Raw genomic sequence first — 17,998 nt, 5'->3', positions numbered from 1 at the left:
CTTTCAGGAGTTCTTGAGCTCTGTTTCTCTTATTGATCGCTGTATTTCATAGAATATAAAAATACACAGAACAAACAAGCAGTGCTTGCCCCCAAATAAGTAAACCAAGGCACCAAAAAACCCCAAACACTTAAGTTCCATCTTTTTGGGGGGGAAAGCTGGAGTGCAGACCTCCCCACAGCATGACTAAGGTGGCATCAACGAAATGTCTTTGGTTGGGGTGTTGGGTTCTTCCACTGCTGTCACACACCGAACTGGTGATGTTTGGCAGTTACATTCTCTCATTGAGTTAAAAATTAAAGTAAGCAAAGGTAAATTAATGGGAGTTCTCATAGATAACTTCAAGAGAAGCCACACCTTTGTAGCGTGGAGAGCTTTTCAGTTTGTGCAGTCAGTGCGTTCCTGATCCAGTACGACTCACAAGTCCACTTCAAGACAAGAAAAACAAGTGATGTTTCTGAACAAAGATACATATTTAAGATGTTCAAAGTATAATTTTATTCAACTAATTCCTTCAAATTTGTGCCACCTTTTAAATCTCAGAGAGATCATCTAGAGTTTCAAACAAAGGGAGTTTTTGCATTTTTCTGCTACTGCTTTGGAAGTTGTTCTATGGGCAAGTTCCTCTGTACTAGCAAAGTATTTGTTTTTTCCCCACTCTTGCATAACTCCAAAGGCTGAAATGATTTTGCTTAAACATGCCCCATTGTTCCACAAAAGCAGATCAGTAAATGACCTTTGGATTGGAATCAAGGAAAATTTTGAGGTGAGGAATTAGAATTTGTGTGCAAATCGTTTGCACCTCAGAAGTCACAAGAAAGTCGGTATGGCATGAAAAGACATTTTTTTTTTTCAGTTACTACATGAATTTCATAAGGAAGACCATTAATGTATGGAGTGACTCATTGCAGTCTGTGTATGTTAAAGTTTACATTGTGTTTGCATGTTCTGGAGCTTTTCTGCAGGAATTTACAGGGGAAGGCCCAAGTTGTGCTGTTCTCAGACAACTTCAGCTGGAGCTCTGCATGATGGATTTGCAGATTAGAGCCAGAGAAGATTAGGGGTTTTTCCTCTAATGCTTATTATTAGCAGGTTGTTTCAAATCTCATTAAATTTCATTCATTTTAAAAACTCCCTTCTTAGAAATAACTGCATGTGATAAATAACATGGGTTCCTTCAGTTATACAAGTAATTGTCATTGTAATCTGCTGGGTTTTTATTGGTGATAGTCCTTCTGTTTTTGTCCTGGGGGGTGTCTTTGGGGTTTCAGCTTAGATCCCAAGCACGCAGAGCCATGGCCTGGCTTACCTGTGGTGCTGCTGCTTTCCTTCGGCAGCCTGCTGGCACAGTGTCGTGTGTCTGCTTCTACACTACAGCCTGCAATTACCAATAATAAATTGTTCTGTGACCATGGAAACTGGGTGAACTAAGCACATTGTTCAGTAAGGCTATAAAATCGGCCTGTTAAAGGGGAACTGTTATTAATACCTGATCAACACAGTGGTTGTTTAAATACATGTTTTTCCATTTAAAATATTTCTTTGATAATGAAAATTATAATTTAACAGCAACTAATTATAATGATAACATCTCTTAGTACCCAGATTTAATATTTTGAAAGGATTAAATGCATTCATCATAGATTTATTTTCTATTCATGCTTTTCTGTCATTGAAGTGAAATTAGATTTAAACATGAAAGCAACAAAGGTTTGGCATTTCTTTCATCTACTCTTCTTTCTGATTGCAATGAGTTTTTAAAGAAGCATAGTGAAGACATCCCACAGCTTTGACTTTTCACTCCATGTAACATCTCAACTTGTGCCTCAGATGAAGGAAAAGACCCTACACCTCTCTGGAACCCCTCAGTGGGATTCCACGGGAATGCTGGCAGTTCATTTACTGGCCTGTTTGTTTGAGGTTGCCAAACTTCTTAGAATCACGGGATTCCTTGGGTTGGAAAGGACATTAGGAGTGCGTTTGGTCTGACAATCCTGCTGAACGCAGGGGCAGGTTCAGGGATGCTGAGGGTCTTGTCCTGCTGAGATCTGAATGTCCCGAAGGATGGCCTACAGCCTCTGTGGGCCCACTGTGGTGTCTGGACACCCTCCTGGTGGGCACATTCAGCCTCGCACCAGCAGCAGGTCTTGGGCTGAGGTGTCTGCCATGCCCAGGTTGGCTCCATAAGGGAGGGTTCTCAGTGTCCATTTCCCTGTCTTCACGGGGAACATGGAGTCCTGATGCCCATCCCTTACTGACTCATCTCTGCTCCACAATTATAACTTCATATTTCCAAATACCTAATACCTAAGGAGGATCCCAGTCTGGCCACGCAGTTGGGCTGCAGAAACAGCAGGTTGCTCCTCGTCTTGTGTGAGTTGTTGTGTTAGCTGCAGCGGAGGAGGAGGAGGACTAGAAGAAAAAGAGTACAGCAGAAGGGAAATCATGTGAAAACAAAAAGCCAAACACCTCCTTCCTACCCATGTTTTTCTTCCTCTAGATGAGTGGGAATCCACTGTAAGATCTGTCATTCCACTGGGTTTGCAGAACAGGGAAAGAAATAGGATGGACCTTAGGGAGTCAAGTTCCCAGCATGTTCTATGCCAAGCCTTCTCCTCGCCCGTGCACCACTGCTAATCAGCTAGTGGACTGGGCACAAACAAAACTAATAGCACTGCCCCACTTCCATAAAAAGCCTTGTGTTTCCCTGCATTATGCTCCTCATGTTTTTTAAAGGAAATTGTAAAGACTCTACAAGATTGTGTGTGCTTGAAATAGGGCTGTGACCTCAGGCTCTTCATTGTGGGGTGGGAATCCCAGTGTCCGGGGACAGGCCGATGCTTTTTCCATAGTCCTGCCAAGGAAGTGAATTGTCTGATATGCAAAGGGAAGAAATGGCAGCAGGTGTTGTAAAACACTAACATTGAATCAGCCTTAAGGTGTTGCTTATTTTAAATAGGAGCAACACTGAGGTATTTTCTTGCTGTTTGTTAAAGGACCTCCATTTGAACTACATGTTGGGCGCTCCATAGGCCACAAAGTTAATTTCTTTATTCCACTTCTGCTATTTTGCTGTAAAAGCATTTTTAACCTGTTGATCCAAATACAGTTTGGAGATCAGGTATTGGGCCTCTGGGCTATTTCTCTCGTAACGCACACGGAGAAGGGGAGCGGGGCTGTTTCAGCTGGGGCGGTGGTGGCTGAAGCTTCAGGGCTGGGTGTGGGTGTTCCCAAGGGCAGCGCGCAGAAACATGGAACCGTTCTCCTCATCCACGAGAAAGGGTGCTGTTCTATAGCTGCTTTGTGTTTCATCCAGGAAAACCAGCAGGCAGTTGGTATCCCAAAGTACCAGGAAAAAAAAGGCGAAGGTTAATGTTTAGGAAATGGGGTGAATGACACAGTGTTTTCCAGAGCAGGGAGCTGTCGTGGTGCAGGAGATATTTACTCAATTTTGCGTTCCAGTTGTCCTGAAGTTAAACATCTAGTTCACTGGTTTGTACTAAGGTAGAGAGAGCTGAACTGATTCTCTCTGAATCTGCTTAAATACATCAATTTTGTCTTCTGAATTTAAAAAAAAAAAAAAGTAATCTGAGTTCTTCTACCAGGTTAAACTGTTAAACCCAGATGACTTTCATGTTTCTCTTATATGCTGTGGGAGACTTTACAGCAACTTTTTGCAGATGAACGTAATCATTCTCCTACACGGATCCAAAGTTGGCTTTCAGAGGGTTTATTTTTGTACTGCTGACACCAAAATGCCATAGACCCTGTGTAAAAATAAAGACAATGAAGGGACCTGCCCTTCCAGGCCCTGTAATGCTTGGCTGGCTACCGGACATTGTTCTGTGCATCACTATATTGTTCGAGGGAGGTTTAGTGACATCAAAGAGAAAGCAGCAGAATTGTTTTTTCCACATGCTGCATTATGCAGCTTTCCCTTTTTTCTTTTCAGAGCGTTTTCAGCAGTGAAAGTAGTCACATGCTGCAATGTTTAATAGAGAAGGGTAGATATTTAATAGGATTTAGAAGCTGGCTGGTGCTTCCTAGTAAGAGAGAGCAGGTTGTTATGCACAGCTCGGACTTGTGAACAGTATGTTGTCTGTGCAGTGGGGTCTGGAAAGCAGCAAGGGTTTTGCTACTAATGCAAATCACCAGCCGAACACAACATGAACAAAATCACCTTGTTGCTTTGTCATCTTTCACGTTTACATTCAAGTTCTTGCCTAAGTCATGTTCCAGCATGTAAAACCTTTGGCATAATCTCACCATTTTTAATGGGGAAGTCGCACCAAAGATTGCTTTTACCATAAATAACCATAGCAAATTCAGATTGCTTTGTTCAAAATCATCAGCTGCAGTCACTTCTCCATGTTAAACTGCCCGAAGTAAAAGTGAAGGAGATACTTCTAAAGCTCACCTGGTGGTTTCGAGGTGCTGGAGCCACATGTGCCACCTGCTTGCGCAAGATGCGGATTTGGCTTCCTGCGGGTTTTGCTCTGGGTTGTTGCTTGCCTCGGTGTGTGTGTGTTGTTAATTCAGCCCCTTTCTTTCCATTTTTATCTACTCCTGTCTTCAGTCCTGTCCTGCTATCTACAGCTGGAGAAAAGCAGCATCCACTTTTGGTTTTATTGTCTTACTGCTGAAGGTGAAATAGTCGTGGGATGATTGAACATCAAGAGAGACTTGCTTCATTTCCTTCCCTCTAAGGACACCTAATATTCCTCCTCAATGGGTGATCCCTTCTCCTTCTGTCATTTTCTTTCCTGTTGATCTATTCCAACATATTTTAATGTAGACTCTGTGCGTGTAACAGGTGCCTGTGTGCAGTGCTCATTGTGTTGTTCTCCCTGGGCTTCTTATCGCCACGTGTACTGACACAGCACGTCCAGCAGCTGTGTGGAAATGCCATCACCTGGTGATCGTTTATCCAAGCAGATGTTTCTCCCCTCAGCTGTGCCGGTACAGATACGCAGAGGTGCTTTTTTCCCCTTGGGGTTATATTTAGTATCGCATCAGTTTGCTGCCCCAAGCCGCCCCACTGAGCTGTCAGGTGCTCACAAAGGGCAGCCGGGGCCTTGCTCCCTGCCTGGGTCGCGGGGCTCTGGTAGAGCCCAGCCTTGCTCTGAGCACCTGTCTCTGCCTTCTGACACCGTGCTCCAGGACCAGCAGCCACCAGCATCGTTCCTTTCCCAAAGTGCTGCACAGTGGAGATGTTCTGTACAAGCCTTGCCCAAGCCTACCTGAAACAAGGGAGGTTAGGCCCAAACAAAAACGGCTTTGCATTCACCAGCAGCCTTCAGTCAGTTTGGCAAATGGCGATCCCAGTGCACACATCCATGTTGCTTCACGATGAATTCTTATTTGATCACAGCACTTTGGTCCCGGTAGCTGACTTGCCATTCTCTCAGGCACCTTTCTCAGTTGAAAAAGCTTTGAGCGTGGCTGGAATTTGTGACACTGAATATTACTGGCTGCTTAACTCCATATCCTGGCAACTTTGAGAAAACATGCAGTGCTATCCTGCTCCCTGAAAACCTACAGTAATGGCTACATCGTCCTGTGAAAGCAAGCTCTGTTTCTCCCTTTGCATGGTTAGCCTGGGCTAGGATCAGAGGAATTAAGGGAAGCTGTGGATATTGGATGTCATCAGCAGAAGCAGTGTGCCTGGAGCAACTCTCCTCTGCTTTCTGAGTCAGTGTGTTTAGCAGTGCTTCACATAGGGTGCATGCTGGCTACGTTTGTTGCTGTAGTGAAAAAATAAGAATTTTAAGGCAGAAAAACACTTCCAGCGGGGAAAGTAAAAAGGAGTTAAACCTGCAGGAGACAGAGCATTTGAAGTTAAGGATTAAAATTCATCCTTAATTTGCCTTGCTTGACGTATGACAGGGATTCACAAATGTTGATACTGCACAGAGCGTGCTGCCCGCCGGCTGGGCTTGGCAGGAAGGATTTGCTGCACTCTCTCCAGGCAGCTGCACATGCACCAAGCACCCAGCAGCCATCCTAGATACTTGCTGTTGCTTTCAGCTTTCCTCTTATGCTTTAATTATTATGTGTTTTCTTTTTTTTTCTTTTTTTTTTTTTTTCAGTAGCATTTCAGCTCCTTTCAGAGCGTTCCCTTTGCTGATAATCTGGCTGGGTGTGGAGGCCTTTTCAACCTGGGTGCTGGCAGTAGCTTTTGCACACTGAAAGTCATTGTACCTGTGCCGGGCTGGCAGCAGTGAGTGCCAGACATGCTTGCCATTCAGTTCTAAGCAGATTCAAGGTCAGTTTGTTGAAAATGTGGTTTGACCGGTATGGAAGGCAGCAGATTGTCTTGGAGCTGTTTTTAGAAAACAGGCAGCCGCACAGGTAACCTTTGCCACAAGAGCAATTGGCGGTGGTGTTGTGTGAAGGAACGTGGACTGATAATGCTTTCTGGTGTGCAGGAGCAGCCCGCGTCTCTCACAGCCAGCTCTCGGAGCCATGCGTTTTGCAGGGCGGTTATTAAGAGATGTGCTTCATTATCCTGGCCCAGCCCCGTCATTCCCTCAGCGCGTGGAACAGGAGATGGAGTGCATGGTCCTCTCCTGCTGTCTTGAACCAGGGATTCAGCGACTCAGACAGGCATGGCTCTGGTCTTTCAGAAAGCTGACAACATTTTGATCAGTTTTCTTCGTCATCAAATTAGCAGAGGCAGAAATGACTCTCCTCAGACGGTGAGGGGGCTAGATGGCTGCTTGAGATCCCCTCCAGCCCTCCTTTCTGCTAGTTGCAGTGAAAAGCTATTTCTGTGAGTTTCAGTGAAATAAGCTGCAGCTTATTTACTAACTCCTAAACAAAGTCAGTCCTTGATTTATCACAATCACAGAGCTGGAGCTTGCAAGCTTCCATGTGCTACTAGTATTGTCATGGGGGCTTCCGCATAAAGGAAATTTCCTTCCTAGTGTTGCTTCAAGATAAGTTGGATTCTCTATTATCAATACTGCTGTGAGAGCGGCTTCCGTTTTCCTGCTGTGCCTGTTTTGCATGTTGTGCATTTCTCTTTACCCTTGGGAAACAAATGTTTTCACAAGCTGGAGGACGCTTGGAGCTCCACCCATATCCTCTGGTTTAGTTAGTCTTAAAAACCTAAAAATGTGTTTTTGAAGGTATGAAGGACGTTGGTCAAAGCGATCACATGAGATGCGTAAACAGGGCTTCAGAGCCCAGCGCTGGTGTTACAGCTCTGGTACCATCCCTCATGGATGCACCTGGCCCCGTGTAGGTTTTTGTGTGGCACCGCACATTAAAATAGCTGTAGTTGTGTTCTGAGCTTAGCTGATCTGGCAGAGCTGTAAGTATCAGCTTTCTGTGGGTCTGTTTCTGGCTGTGAAACACAACCAAGATTCATGGGTTTTAGTTCTATGTGTGTTTTAACCTGAAACCCCGGAGCAGAAAAATAGTTTCAGTTTGAAAGCGTTGGTGAAAGCATTGCAAAAACCTGCAGTCGTTGTGAAACACTATGTAGAAATTATCAGGCGAGGTTTTAACATGACCAGCCCCTGTCAAACAGCTTCCAAGATGTGCTGGTTGTTCCCACGTTACGGGAGCAGTGCAGCCTCGAGCGGGGCAGCAGGAACGGCTCTGCCCCCTCCGTGCTGGTGGCGTCCCCAACAGCGGCGGTGGGGAACTGGAGAGCTGAGCTCCAGGCGCGTTACAGTGTGGCCTTCCTGGGTGGCCGGCCCGTCGGGAGGCTGACAGCTGTTGTGTCTCTCCGGTGGTGTTTTTTGGAGATAAGTTGCTGGCTGTCCCCCAAAGCTGGCAGAGAGCGGGCAGCTGCAGGCCAGCATGGGGACCCAGCTCTCGGAGGCTGCAGGGGGCACCTGGGGTTCTCCAGCCCTGCTGAGAGCTCTTGGCCCTTCCTGCTGGGAACTGGGGGACAGGTGAGAGAGAACAAAAAGCCACTGAGGGCTGCAGCAGTGAAGTTGCTTGGATACGTGAAGAGCCACCAGCAGGCTCAGCGTGTGGAGATGGCACTGAAGACGTTGCAGCTGCCGTCTCCTAGGGACTTTGACACTGCTTTTATCGGGCGGCAAGCGGGGAGGAGGATGGCGCCAGAAAGGATGGGTGGGGATCAGGTGCGAGGAGTGAAGATGAGAGCAAGGGTGGGGAGCTGAGGAGCCCGAAAAAAACAACCGAACTCTTGAACCTCTCACTGTAAACAGGAACTAGAAGACCGCAGAAAGCGGTGCAGAGGAAACGGGAAGGTAAGAGGGGAGAGGCAGCAACTGTACATGAACAAGTCTAAAGAAAGCATGCCTGGTGGCACCAAACATTGGCTACTGAAGCACAGGGGGCCTCCAGCCTGACAGGCTGTTCCCACCCTACCCTCCCTGATAATTCAGTGTGCATAACAATGCTGAACAGGCGAAAAGGAGTCGCTCTCCTGAACTTTCTCACGCTTCTGTCCCTGAACCCCTGCCGCCTGAAGAACACACTTCCACGTCCTCCTTTAGGCCACAGATCATGCTGGGGTGGGGAAGCTTCTCTGGGGGACCACCCCAGGGTTGGTGCCATCGGCTCCCCCCTGCTGCAAGTGCTGCCTGCGGCTGCCAGAGCTCTGGGCTTTCTGAGGCTTCCTTTCAGCAGCAGAAGATCCTAAGCTGGCATCAATTAGTACTGTAGCACCAAAGTTTTCACAGCCTGACACGGCACGTCATAGTTTTCCCATGTCCTGTTTTTTCTGTTCAAAATCAGGCTCTGACCCTTCATCTTTTTACTAAGGCCACATGGGTGTTCTTTTCCCACCCATTACTTTTATCCCGATCCCAAATTTGGAGGGTTGTTGAGAACCATAGCTTTTGACCAAAGATTTTTTTTTTAATGGATGGCTTCATGGTGATATCCGATAGCTTACTTGTTTATATAAGATTATCTGTGTCCGACTTTATCTGTAGGATCCTGTCCATCCGTTTTTCTCTTCAGGATGAACGTAACCCAGGGATCCATGAATGTTATGATTTTGTATAGAGACTGCAGCGATGAAATAAACTTGCTGAGCTGTTCGGGGACTTGCTCAAACCAGTGAAGCTGCTGAAGGGAGCTCTGGTAATTTCCGCTGGAATTTTCTTTCAAAAAGCACCAGCCATCACAAGGATTCAGTCAGATCCAAAATGGCTTGGGCTGGACAGTGAGCTGCAGCTCTGGCCCAGTGCTTGTGCTCCTCCTACAGCCTCGCAGTCCGCTGCTGCATCAGTGGTGAGGACAAACGAGAGAAGCAAAGCGTTGGTTCACAGGGCGCACTGCTGACTGATCACAAAACCCACCTTTAACGTCTTTCCAACACCCTTATTGTTTTTTAATAGATTTCGTACCTTCTAGGTGGGCAAAAGCTATTACATGTGGGATGGTTTCAGTGTGTTAGCTCCAGGGCACTTCCTACCGCATGGTCGAGTGGCAGGAGTAAGTTCAGAAATACTTGGGAGGAACTGAAATCTTGGAGTGGGGTTTGTGTAACCAGGCAAAGTGCTGATCTGCTCTCCCGCTCCCTTTCAGGTTTCTCCTCCTTACTGCTGTTCTACTATAGTATTTCTTCTCTTGTTGCATTTTTTCCTTTTTCTTGTTTCCTAACTTTCTGTCCTCTTCAACCTCAGCTTCTTTGTCACTCCTTGCCACCAGGATCAGGCTTCTGCTGCTGGCCCTGTGGTCCCACGAGTGGGAGGCTGCAGCTGGCTAGGAAGGGGCTGGGGTCGTCCCCCCACCGCTGCCAGGGAGCGGGCATGGCCCTCCTTGGGATGGAGGGGAGGCACTGAAGCCCCGGGAAGTCTTCATATGAACTTTGGGTTCCTCTGCACCACCAATAACCTTCTGCGTGTGTAGAGCACGGTACTCAGAGTTCTCAGAGCTGGACATGTTACATTTTGGTTAGGATTTACCAGTCTTTATGTCCTGTTTCCAAAGGTGCCAACAACTTTAAAGAGACCTCTGGGAGGTTTAGATGCTCAGCTGCTGGGAAAAGCAGACCGCTTCCATTTGTATGTCTAATTACGGACTTAGGAGTCCAAGTTTGAGCACCTGTGTTGTGATAAATTTGGTCCGTAGTAGTTCCCAGCTCAGTGAACTGACTTTCTGCAAACAAGGAAGGGCTTCATCCAAAACCCTTGGCAAAAGAATTTAACCACAGAGATGTATAATATTTCTGTCTGAGAGTTCTCAGCTTGGCAGATAGCTGTTTGGGAGTTTCTGAATTAATGTGGGCTGCAGTGAGCCTGTGCATTAAGAGAGCTCTCATAGCCAGCGTTTTCGTGTATAAACAGTTGTGAAAGACTCTGGGAAGGGAAAGTGGAAAGAGACTGTTTTTCTATGGTTAAAATAAATGCAAGTCTACCTCAAACATGCAGTTACAGAAAAGTTCATCTTGATGTTGTGTAAATACAGTTACAGATGCTGAATCTGCAAATAAATGGAGGTGAGGGGGAATAAATGTGAAGTTTTGGTCTCTGCTCTCTTTTATACATACCCTAATCCAAAGTGACTGCTGCTATTTCGGGGGATCTGTTCTGGATTTGTTTGTGTATTCGAGAGCAGAAGTTGGCCTGTTCTTCCAGTGGTGGAAGATAACTCTTGAGCAACTTACTGGACAATTTGATCAGTCCAAAGTGGCTTTTACATTGCAGCTTTACAACTGACCTCTTTGCACCTTGAGAAAGCTGCTTACATGGGCAGCATGTAAGTCTGAAATCTATACTCCAGATTTATTCCACAGATAGTTACTCAGTAAAATTCCCAGTCATTATAGGAAATGCTGTGAGATAGGGAGAAAGGTGGATTTCGGGTGAAAACTCCCGTTTTCTGCATTGACTGCTAAGAAAAGAAGCCAGCTTCTTTCACCTATTAGATTAGATGTGTTTGAACATCACGTTTTGTTAAGGCGCATGAACTGTCATTTATTTTGGGTAACATTGTGGTGTTTTCTTAACAGATGAACGTGAGGCAGTTCAGAAGAAGACTTTCACAAAGTGGGTTAATTCCCACTTGGCACGCGTGTCATGCAGAATTACAGATTTGTACACTGACCTTCGTGATGGAAGGATGCTCATCAAACTTCTGGAAGTTCTTTCAGGAGAGCGACTTGTAAGTGTTTGCTTATTAGTTTTCACTGTGTGTTTTTTGTTTGTTTTAGTGAATGCTTGGCCCAACTGATGTACAGCAAAAATGAGAACTGAGGGTTCAACATTGCAAATGTCTTATGAATTAAATGGAAAAAAAAAAGTCTGTTGCTTCAGGAACAGCTGGATCCATACATCATTAAAATATTTCTGTTGGTTTCAGTAGGAATCAGAGGAAGTTGTCTTTGAATGTTTCTTGCTGGTGAGATGCTGAGTGCTTCCAGCAGCATTCTGCCTGCTCCTGGATCTGACGGAAGCGGAGCACTGAATGATCCCCATTATGTGCTGCCTTCCCTAGAGCACGCTGCGGGGTGTGGAGGACAGGTTGGAGAAAGCCAGGCCCACACTGGGGAGCTCTGCAGCGGCTTTTGTTGTGCTGTTGGTCACATCCCCACTGCCCAGGAATGCTCCTGGGACTATTTGAGTTCCATACAAATAGATAAGGCTTGGATTTTTTTTGGTTAGAGGAATACCTAAAATGAATTTTAATAAATGGACCAAATTCTTTCTCTAGGTGTGATACCAGCACAAGCTGGTGAATAAGAAAAGTTTTGTAGTAAAAAAAAAAATGCTGCTGCATGACAGGAAAACTGTGTGTGAGGAGATGTCTGGGTATCAGCCTTTCATTCTGCTCCTTAAATGATGGCTGTGCTCTTAACTACCCAATTTAGAGCAATCTTTTCAAAGAAATACGGGTCTTTAGCTAAGACCTAAGGCTACATGAGGTTGGGACTGTGTAATCGCTTGTCATCAAGCAGTCCTATTAATGGAAGCTTCATGGGCTAAGACTCTGGGTAATGAATTGAACATATGGCCTGCAGTGTAACATCTGTACAGTGAGGCAAGAGAGGGAGATTTCCAAATGCATCTCTGAGGGTAAAAAGAAACTCTGACGTGCAGGAAAGTACCCTGTCCTGGTGTGTGGATGGAGGTAAACAATCTCAGTGTTTGTCAACTACGTTTTGCCTGAAATAAGTTTCTCTGTGCCAAGTAATTTACTTCAGTGAGGTATTATGTTTGACATGCTCACTGCAGGTAGCACTGAGGTCAGATTTTATTCGTACAGAAGTAACTGAGATCCACATGCCCCATTATTTGAGGATTCGGGCAGCAACTCTGGCACCTTTATTTAAACCTTCGTATCTGCCTGCCAAGATTTGGCTTTCAGTGTCAAATAGCAGTGGTAAAGCTCAGACCAGACATGTGATTCTTGCTGCATGATTCATTTACATTTTTCATTCCAGCTTTAAAAAATGCAAACAGAGCTTACGCAGCTGTTTGGGTGGGGAGGGGGCAGGAGGCTGCTGGATCTGAACTTGCATCATCGGTTGCATATTGTGTTGGCAGCTGTCTGCACTACCGTAGATTCTTATTGTAGCTTTGTTATCTCAGGCTGGAGGACAGCAGTCTCTGAACAGTACATTCCACCACACCTTCCTCTGCAAACAAGAATACAGATAATGCAATGGAATAAACCTTGAGACAATTACACACACCAAAAAAATTCCAGTAGGATCAGCATGTAGCATCCACTTGCTGACGTTCTCCAGCCTTTTGGAATTTGTTGTAGCTGTTACTGGGTAGCTTCTGACATCACCATGCCACCCAAGCAGAAATGTAAAGGCAGTGTCTTATGCAGAAAACTTAAAATCGAGACAAACATCAAATGGTAAGAAAGCAATAAACAAACTCTGAAACTTGCCTAGATAATTATTTTAATACAGTGTGTTTACTGATGCAGTAGAACAGGATTTTTTTTTCCTGCATTTGAATCCAAGACTCTGGAGCTGGAGCCTGTGGAGCAGTCTGGTATTTAGAATACTAATGAGGGAAGCAGGACCACTCTTTGCCCCCTGTAAGGCCTCCAGCCACATTCGATCAAACTGTATCTTTTGAAAGCTGTTGTGATTTTTGATGATGAAAACACAGACTTCTTGAAGGTATACTGGAGAACCTCAAAATGAGAGTGTGCAATAAAGACATGTACATCTTCCCCTCTTTGCTCAATTTGATCCTTAATCCTAGTGTTTAGTCCTTACTACATAAGGTCCTCTGTACAGACCAGACCAGTATTTGGAAATAAAACAACAGCATCAATGGTCTCACTGAGCAAAGTGGAAAAGAATCCAGCCAGTATGAAAAGATGGTTGTAATTTTGTTTGCACACGCTGTTAATCAGTTTCTTCCAAACAGAAAAATAAAGCTGAGAATTGTTTTCAGCATTAAATTGAGCATTTAGCTCAGTTTCTTCCATCACTAGATAAAGGATTAGTAAATTCCTTTCAATTCCTGAATGCCCAAAGGTCAAACTGTTTAAGCAGATTCTCTGTAGTGAATTTGGTCATGTTTCCCATTGGAAAAGGGAAGGATTTTGATCTAAAACAAATAATAGAAGGTTCTGAGTTCAGGTAAATATCATATTGCAGGGCCTTCAACATGTCTTCTTTCCCTCTGGTCAGTTTTCTGGGTCTGTGTTAGCCCAGTAAAGAAGAAAGTTGTGCCTCATGTATTTCTCATGCTGAGGCTGTGCAGGAGAGCGTGGCAAGCGCAGCCACACCTTGTACAAACAGGACTCGGACAGCTCTTCTCATGATGCAGAACAGTCAGTAAAGACTGCACGACCTGCCTGTGCTGCCCTACCGAAAGGTTTAACCTTCTGTCTCCTGCCGGTGCTCTGCATTTTTTCTCGGCCAGGTGACACTGGTCTGTGCAGGAATTTGCAGTGCCTTTTCAGGCTATTAATAAGTCGTAGTCTGAAAAGCTCCAGACTGCACTAGCAGTAAGCTGCTGAGGTCCCCATGCAGCAGAGGGTGCCCCTAGTCCTGGAGCACGAGAGGAACAGCAGCCTGCTCCTGCCATAGGGCAGAGAGTGGCACAGGTGCTGGGAGGCCTGCCCCTTTGCCAGGCATTACAGGTCCTGGGGCTGGATTCGCTTGCTCAGATTTACTGTGTGTACTCTGCTGCCTCACATAAAGTCCTTGTTTGTGGGGAGAGAAGGTCTTGCTGATCACTTGCAGGTTACATTTCCACGTTCCCGTGGAATATGCCATCATACGGGTTGTGGTTAGGAACCAGTGGGCCCAGGATCTGACTAAAACATCTCTAGTGAATGGCATTAGCTCTGTCACCTTGGTGCTGGAGCTTCTGAGAGCAGAAGCAGTGTTTTAATCCCCTTTTCTGCTAAATAACTTGAGGCATTGGAGCGTATTCTGGTTACAGCTTAGGTAAAGGAGAAGGGCCTCCGCCTGCCCCACAGCCAGCACTGTTCCCTTGGACCCCTCTTCCCAGCTGTGCTGTACAGGACTCACTGAAACGTGATTTGGTGGAGCCAGCAGGAGGATGGATGCAGCACTGTCCTTCTGGAGAGCCTTCTCTGAGCAACATTTGCACCCAAAGCAGGGTTTTTTCCTGGAAATGCTCGCCTTTGCTGGGAGCTGTGGACTGACTTTATCTGCTCTGTTTGCCAGCATCCAGTGTAGAACTGTGCTGGCTGAGAACTGAAGTGAGACTAAGGACCTCAGGAATTTACATGTCCTGAAGGGCATCTTCCTAGCGAGCGTTTCATCTCGGCGACACACTGCTAGTCAGGCTGCTGTTTGTGGGGAACATATGGCTCTTGCTGAAACTCTTCCCTTCAAATGCAGACTCAGGCAAGGATTTTGCATGCACTATTTCCATGGCCAGTTGATTACATTTTCTGTAGAAAACAAAGAGATCGTGTCAATTAGTAGTTTGGCTAGGTACCTTCGGTGACATCTCAGTGGGCACAGAACAAGCTCTTCAGCTGTAACCCTTATCCGCAGAACAAAGTTGCTTTAATTCTCTTCAGTTTTACAGCTGACCTCTACATGCTGCTGATGTGCTCCTGGCTTTTTTCATTTGCGCCAGGCCTTGTAAAACTGTGTTATGTTGGTGTGGCAGTTCCCCCTACTTCTCCCCTATGGAGGCATTGTTTGGAATAAATCTTGTCTGCTATTTTCATACTACTTATCCTACTCTGACTGACCAAAAAATGAAGGAAATTTCTTTCTCAGGGTGTTTTATTAACTATCTGCAGTTCAAATCTGAGCTGTCCTTCCGGAGTGTGTGCGCCAGTATTTGCAGATACTCTCTGGAGCATTCGTTACCAATTCCTTCTATTGCGTGCATCTGCCAGTTATCAGTCAGTTTCATTTCTTTATCTTTAGGATCTTCTTTTTAAGTGTGGAAGAACTTGTAAGAGAGTAAAGAGCATCTTGGGAAAATGTAATAGGTGTGGCATGAACTTAACGAAATGATTTATCTTCCAGATAGTGAGTGAATAGACTAGGTGGAAAAAATGAAGGAAGTAAGCAAGGAAAACATTCGGAAAGGCCAATGGAATTGGCCGCCCAGCAAGTGCAGCATAGGTCTGGGGTGTTAGTGATCCCGCCATGGGTCTGACATGCTAACACTAACCTTGGGTGAATGCCCTGTCAGATGCAAAGAGGCCCCTGAATCTGAAAAACAAATGCATACAGGATTGCTGCCTGGCAGTTGGCAATGTGGGTGACTCACCTGCCTCGATTGAAATCAAGCACTTGTTTTCTTCCATTTACAGTAACATTTGTTTTTCTTCCCCTTTTACCTTCTAGCCCAAACCAACTAAGGGAAGGATGCGCATCCATTGCCTGGAGAACGTTGATAAAGCCCTCCAGTTCCTGAAAGAGCAACGAGTGCACCTGGAAAACATGGGATCTCATGATATTGTGGATGGGAATCACAGGCTGACACTTGGCCTTATTTGGACTATTATCCTGAGATTCCAGGTGAGGATACTTGCATACCTATACACACATTTGAGATTTCCATACTTGTTTGTAATCTATTTTATTGTGCTTTTTAAGAGTGGACTGATCAAAGGTACTTGGTATCTGGCAGGGTCACGTGTTTTTATTTTTATTTATTTCCTAATAAATACGAAACTCCAGTCACAGACATAGACAGTCTTGCAGACCTAGGAAATGCTACACTCATCTGTTGATCACCTCTGCACTGATTGTCATTATTCTGGCTGACATTGTGCTTAAATGGATTAAGGGTTCCCACAGGAATTCTTTTAGTGTCTCACTTGAAGGCAGTGATTTCTTGTTTTCCAGCAGGTTGCACGTTGGTCTTTGCCCTCAGTTAGAAAAGGCTGGAAAGTCCTTTTGCAAAAAAACTACAATAAAAAACACCTTCTAATTTGGGGGATGCTTACTGTTTTCGAAATATGAAATTATCTGCCTAACTTTCAGCAATAGCAATGTTGCTTCACTGAAACTATGATATTTTTTTTTAAAAAAAGTAGTGAACCGTCTCTATAAAATCACAGAATCATAGAACGGCTTGGGTTGGAAGGACATTTAAGATCACCTAGTTCCAACCCTCGTGCCAGGGATGCCACCCACTAGGTCCGGGTGCCTCATCCAACCTGGCCTTGAATACCTCCAGGGATGGGGCATCTACAGCTTCTCTGGGCAAAATAAGATATTTGTCCATATGAAAGAAAAAATATTTGCCTTTGTTTTTAGTATTTTCGTTTTTTTTTCCTTTTTTTTTTCTTTAAAAAAAAAAGGTATCAGCCTAGAATCTGGAATATGTATTTGCGATGCTGCTAAGGGTAAACAATGTTTCCTCCAAGCTTGAGGTTGGAAAATGTGTTTGCTCCTGTGAAACTCCTGGTTAGCTTTTGCCTGTTGATGCCCCTGAAAAGACTGCTACCTGCTGTACCCCTCGACCCCAGTGAGCTGGATGTGCTCAGCATCCTGAAAGAGGTGCCATGAAAAAGGGTGAAACCATAATCCTGTATAGAACAGGGTTTGCCTTCACAATTGGGAATGTTTTCTGCTGAAGTTTAAATTGTTTTGCCTACAGACTAAAGAAAAGAGAAATCCTCTTGTAAAATAAGGGCAGATGAAGCTTTCTTCTGGGATGAATGCTCCTAAATGAGGAAAAGCTTTTACCTACTTCCACCTTGCCCTTCATCATAGATTTCCTTTGTTACTTATGTTTTTGATAGAATTTTTTCATCTTTTCAAAAAAAGGCAAAAAATGGTGTTTACTCAGAGGAATGCATAAAGCTTCTTTGTTAATTTCAGATCCAAGATATCAGTGTTGAAACTGAGGACAACAAGGAGAAGAAGTCTGCTAAAGATGCATTGCTTTTGTGGTGCCAGATGAAGACAGCTGGGTAAGCGTGGATTACGTGATTATCTCTAAAGCTCTACAGTATTTTGAATTTTCATTGGAATCATTTTAAATGGGCAAGTACATATATCTCCTTAAGTGGATTCAACCAAGAGAAGTGAACTGTTGTTTACAAATCAGAAAATTCTGAGTTTATTATATTAATTCTGTGCAATAAACATACCAACCAGATCATCCATGAACATATATAGCATATGCTGCCTCCTGTCCACTCCTACTTTGAAGAAATAACTATGCTAGGGTGTTTGCCACCAGTTTTCCCTCTTTCCATATAAAATGACATAGAGGTATGCAGGTGTTTAAAACAATTTCAGCTTTGCCCTGGTCTGCAGTACCTTTAGAGGATGCAGTCATTGAGTCCCTTCTTGTAAAGAATGATAACACCACTAGCTTCTATGGTGAATTGTTACTGTCAGAGTGAAAGTGAAGTTAACGTGTCCTGGGTCTCCAGCTCTTCATGTGTATTCTGGGAAAAATATAGAAGGAACAGAGCTGTTCCATGGAATTACAGTCAAACTTTCCCTTTTGATTGCCATGTGAACAGGTCGTGGGCGAGCTGAAGATTTGTTGTATTCTGTCTGCATCTTTGTGTATTGATTGACTAGGACTTTCTGAGCATAAAAACTGCTCTTAATTCTGATATCTCCTCAGACTTTTTTTAA

General features: G+C 44.7%; 1 protein-coding gene across 3 annotated transcripts in view; it reads left to right on the top strand.

The window, feature by feature from the left end:
* SPTBN1 (spectrin beta, non-erythrocytic 1) overlaps positions 1-17,998 on the top strand; it is a 135,876-nt gene that overhangs the window by 68,094 nt on the left and 49,784 nt on the right. For all 3 annotated transcript variants that reach the window (XM_066995388.1, XM_048078951.2, XM_013191037.3), the window contains 3 exons: positions 10,943-11,094; positions 15,743-15,916; positions 17,228-17,319. In XM_066995388.1, the coding sequence (XP_066851489.1) occupies positions 10,943-11,094; positions 15,743-15,916; positions 17,228-17,319 (418 nt within the window). The remainder of the gene's footprint in view (positions 1-10,942; positions 11,095-15,742; positions 15,917-17,227; positions 17,320-17,998) is intronic.

Source organism: Anser cygnoides, chromosome 3, assembly GCF_040182565.1.
Source record: "Anser cygnoides isolate HZ-2024a breed goose chromosome 3, Taihu_goose_T2T_genome, whole genome shotgun sequence".
Lineage (NCBI taxonomy): Eukaryota > Metazoa > Chordata > Aves > Anseriformes > Anatidae > Anser > Anser cygnoides.
This window is presented reverse-complemented; position numbering and strand designations above follow the sequence as displayed.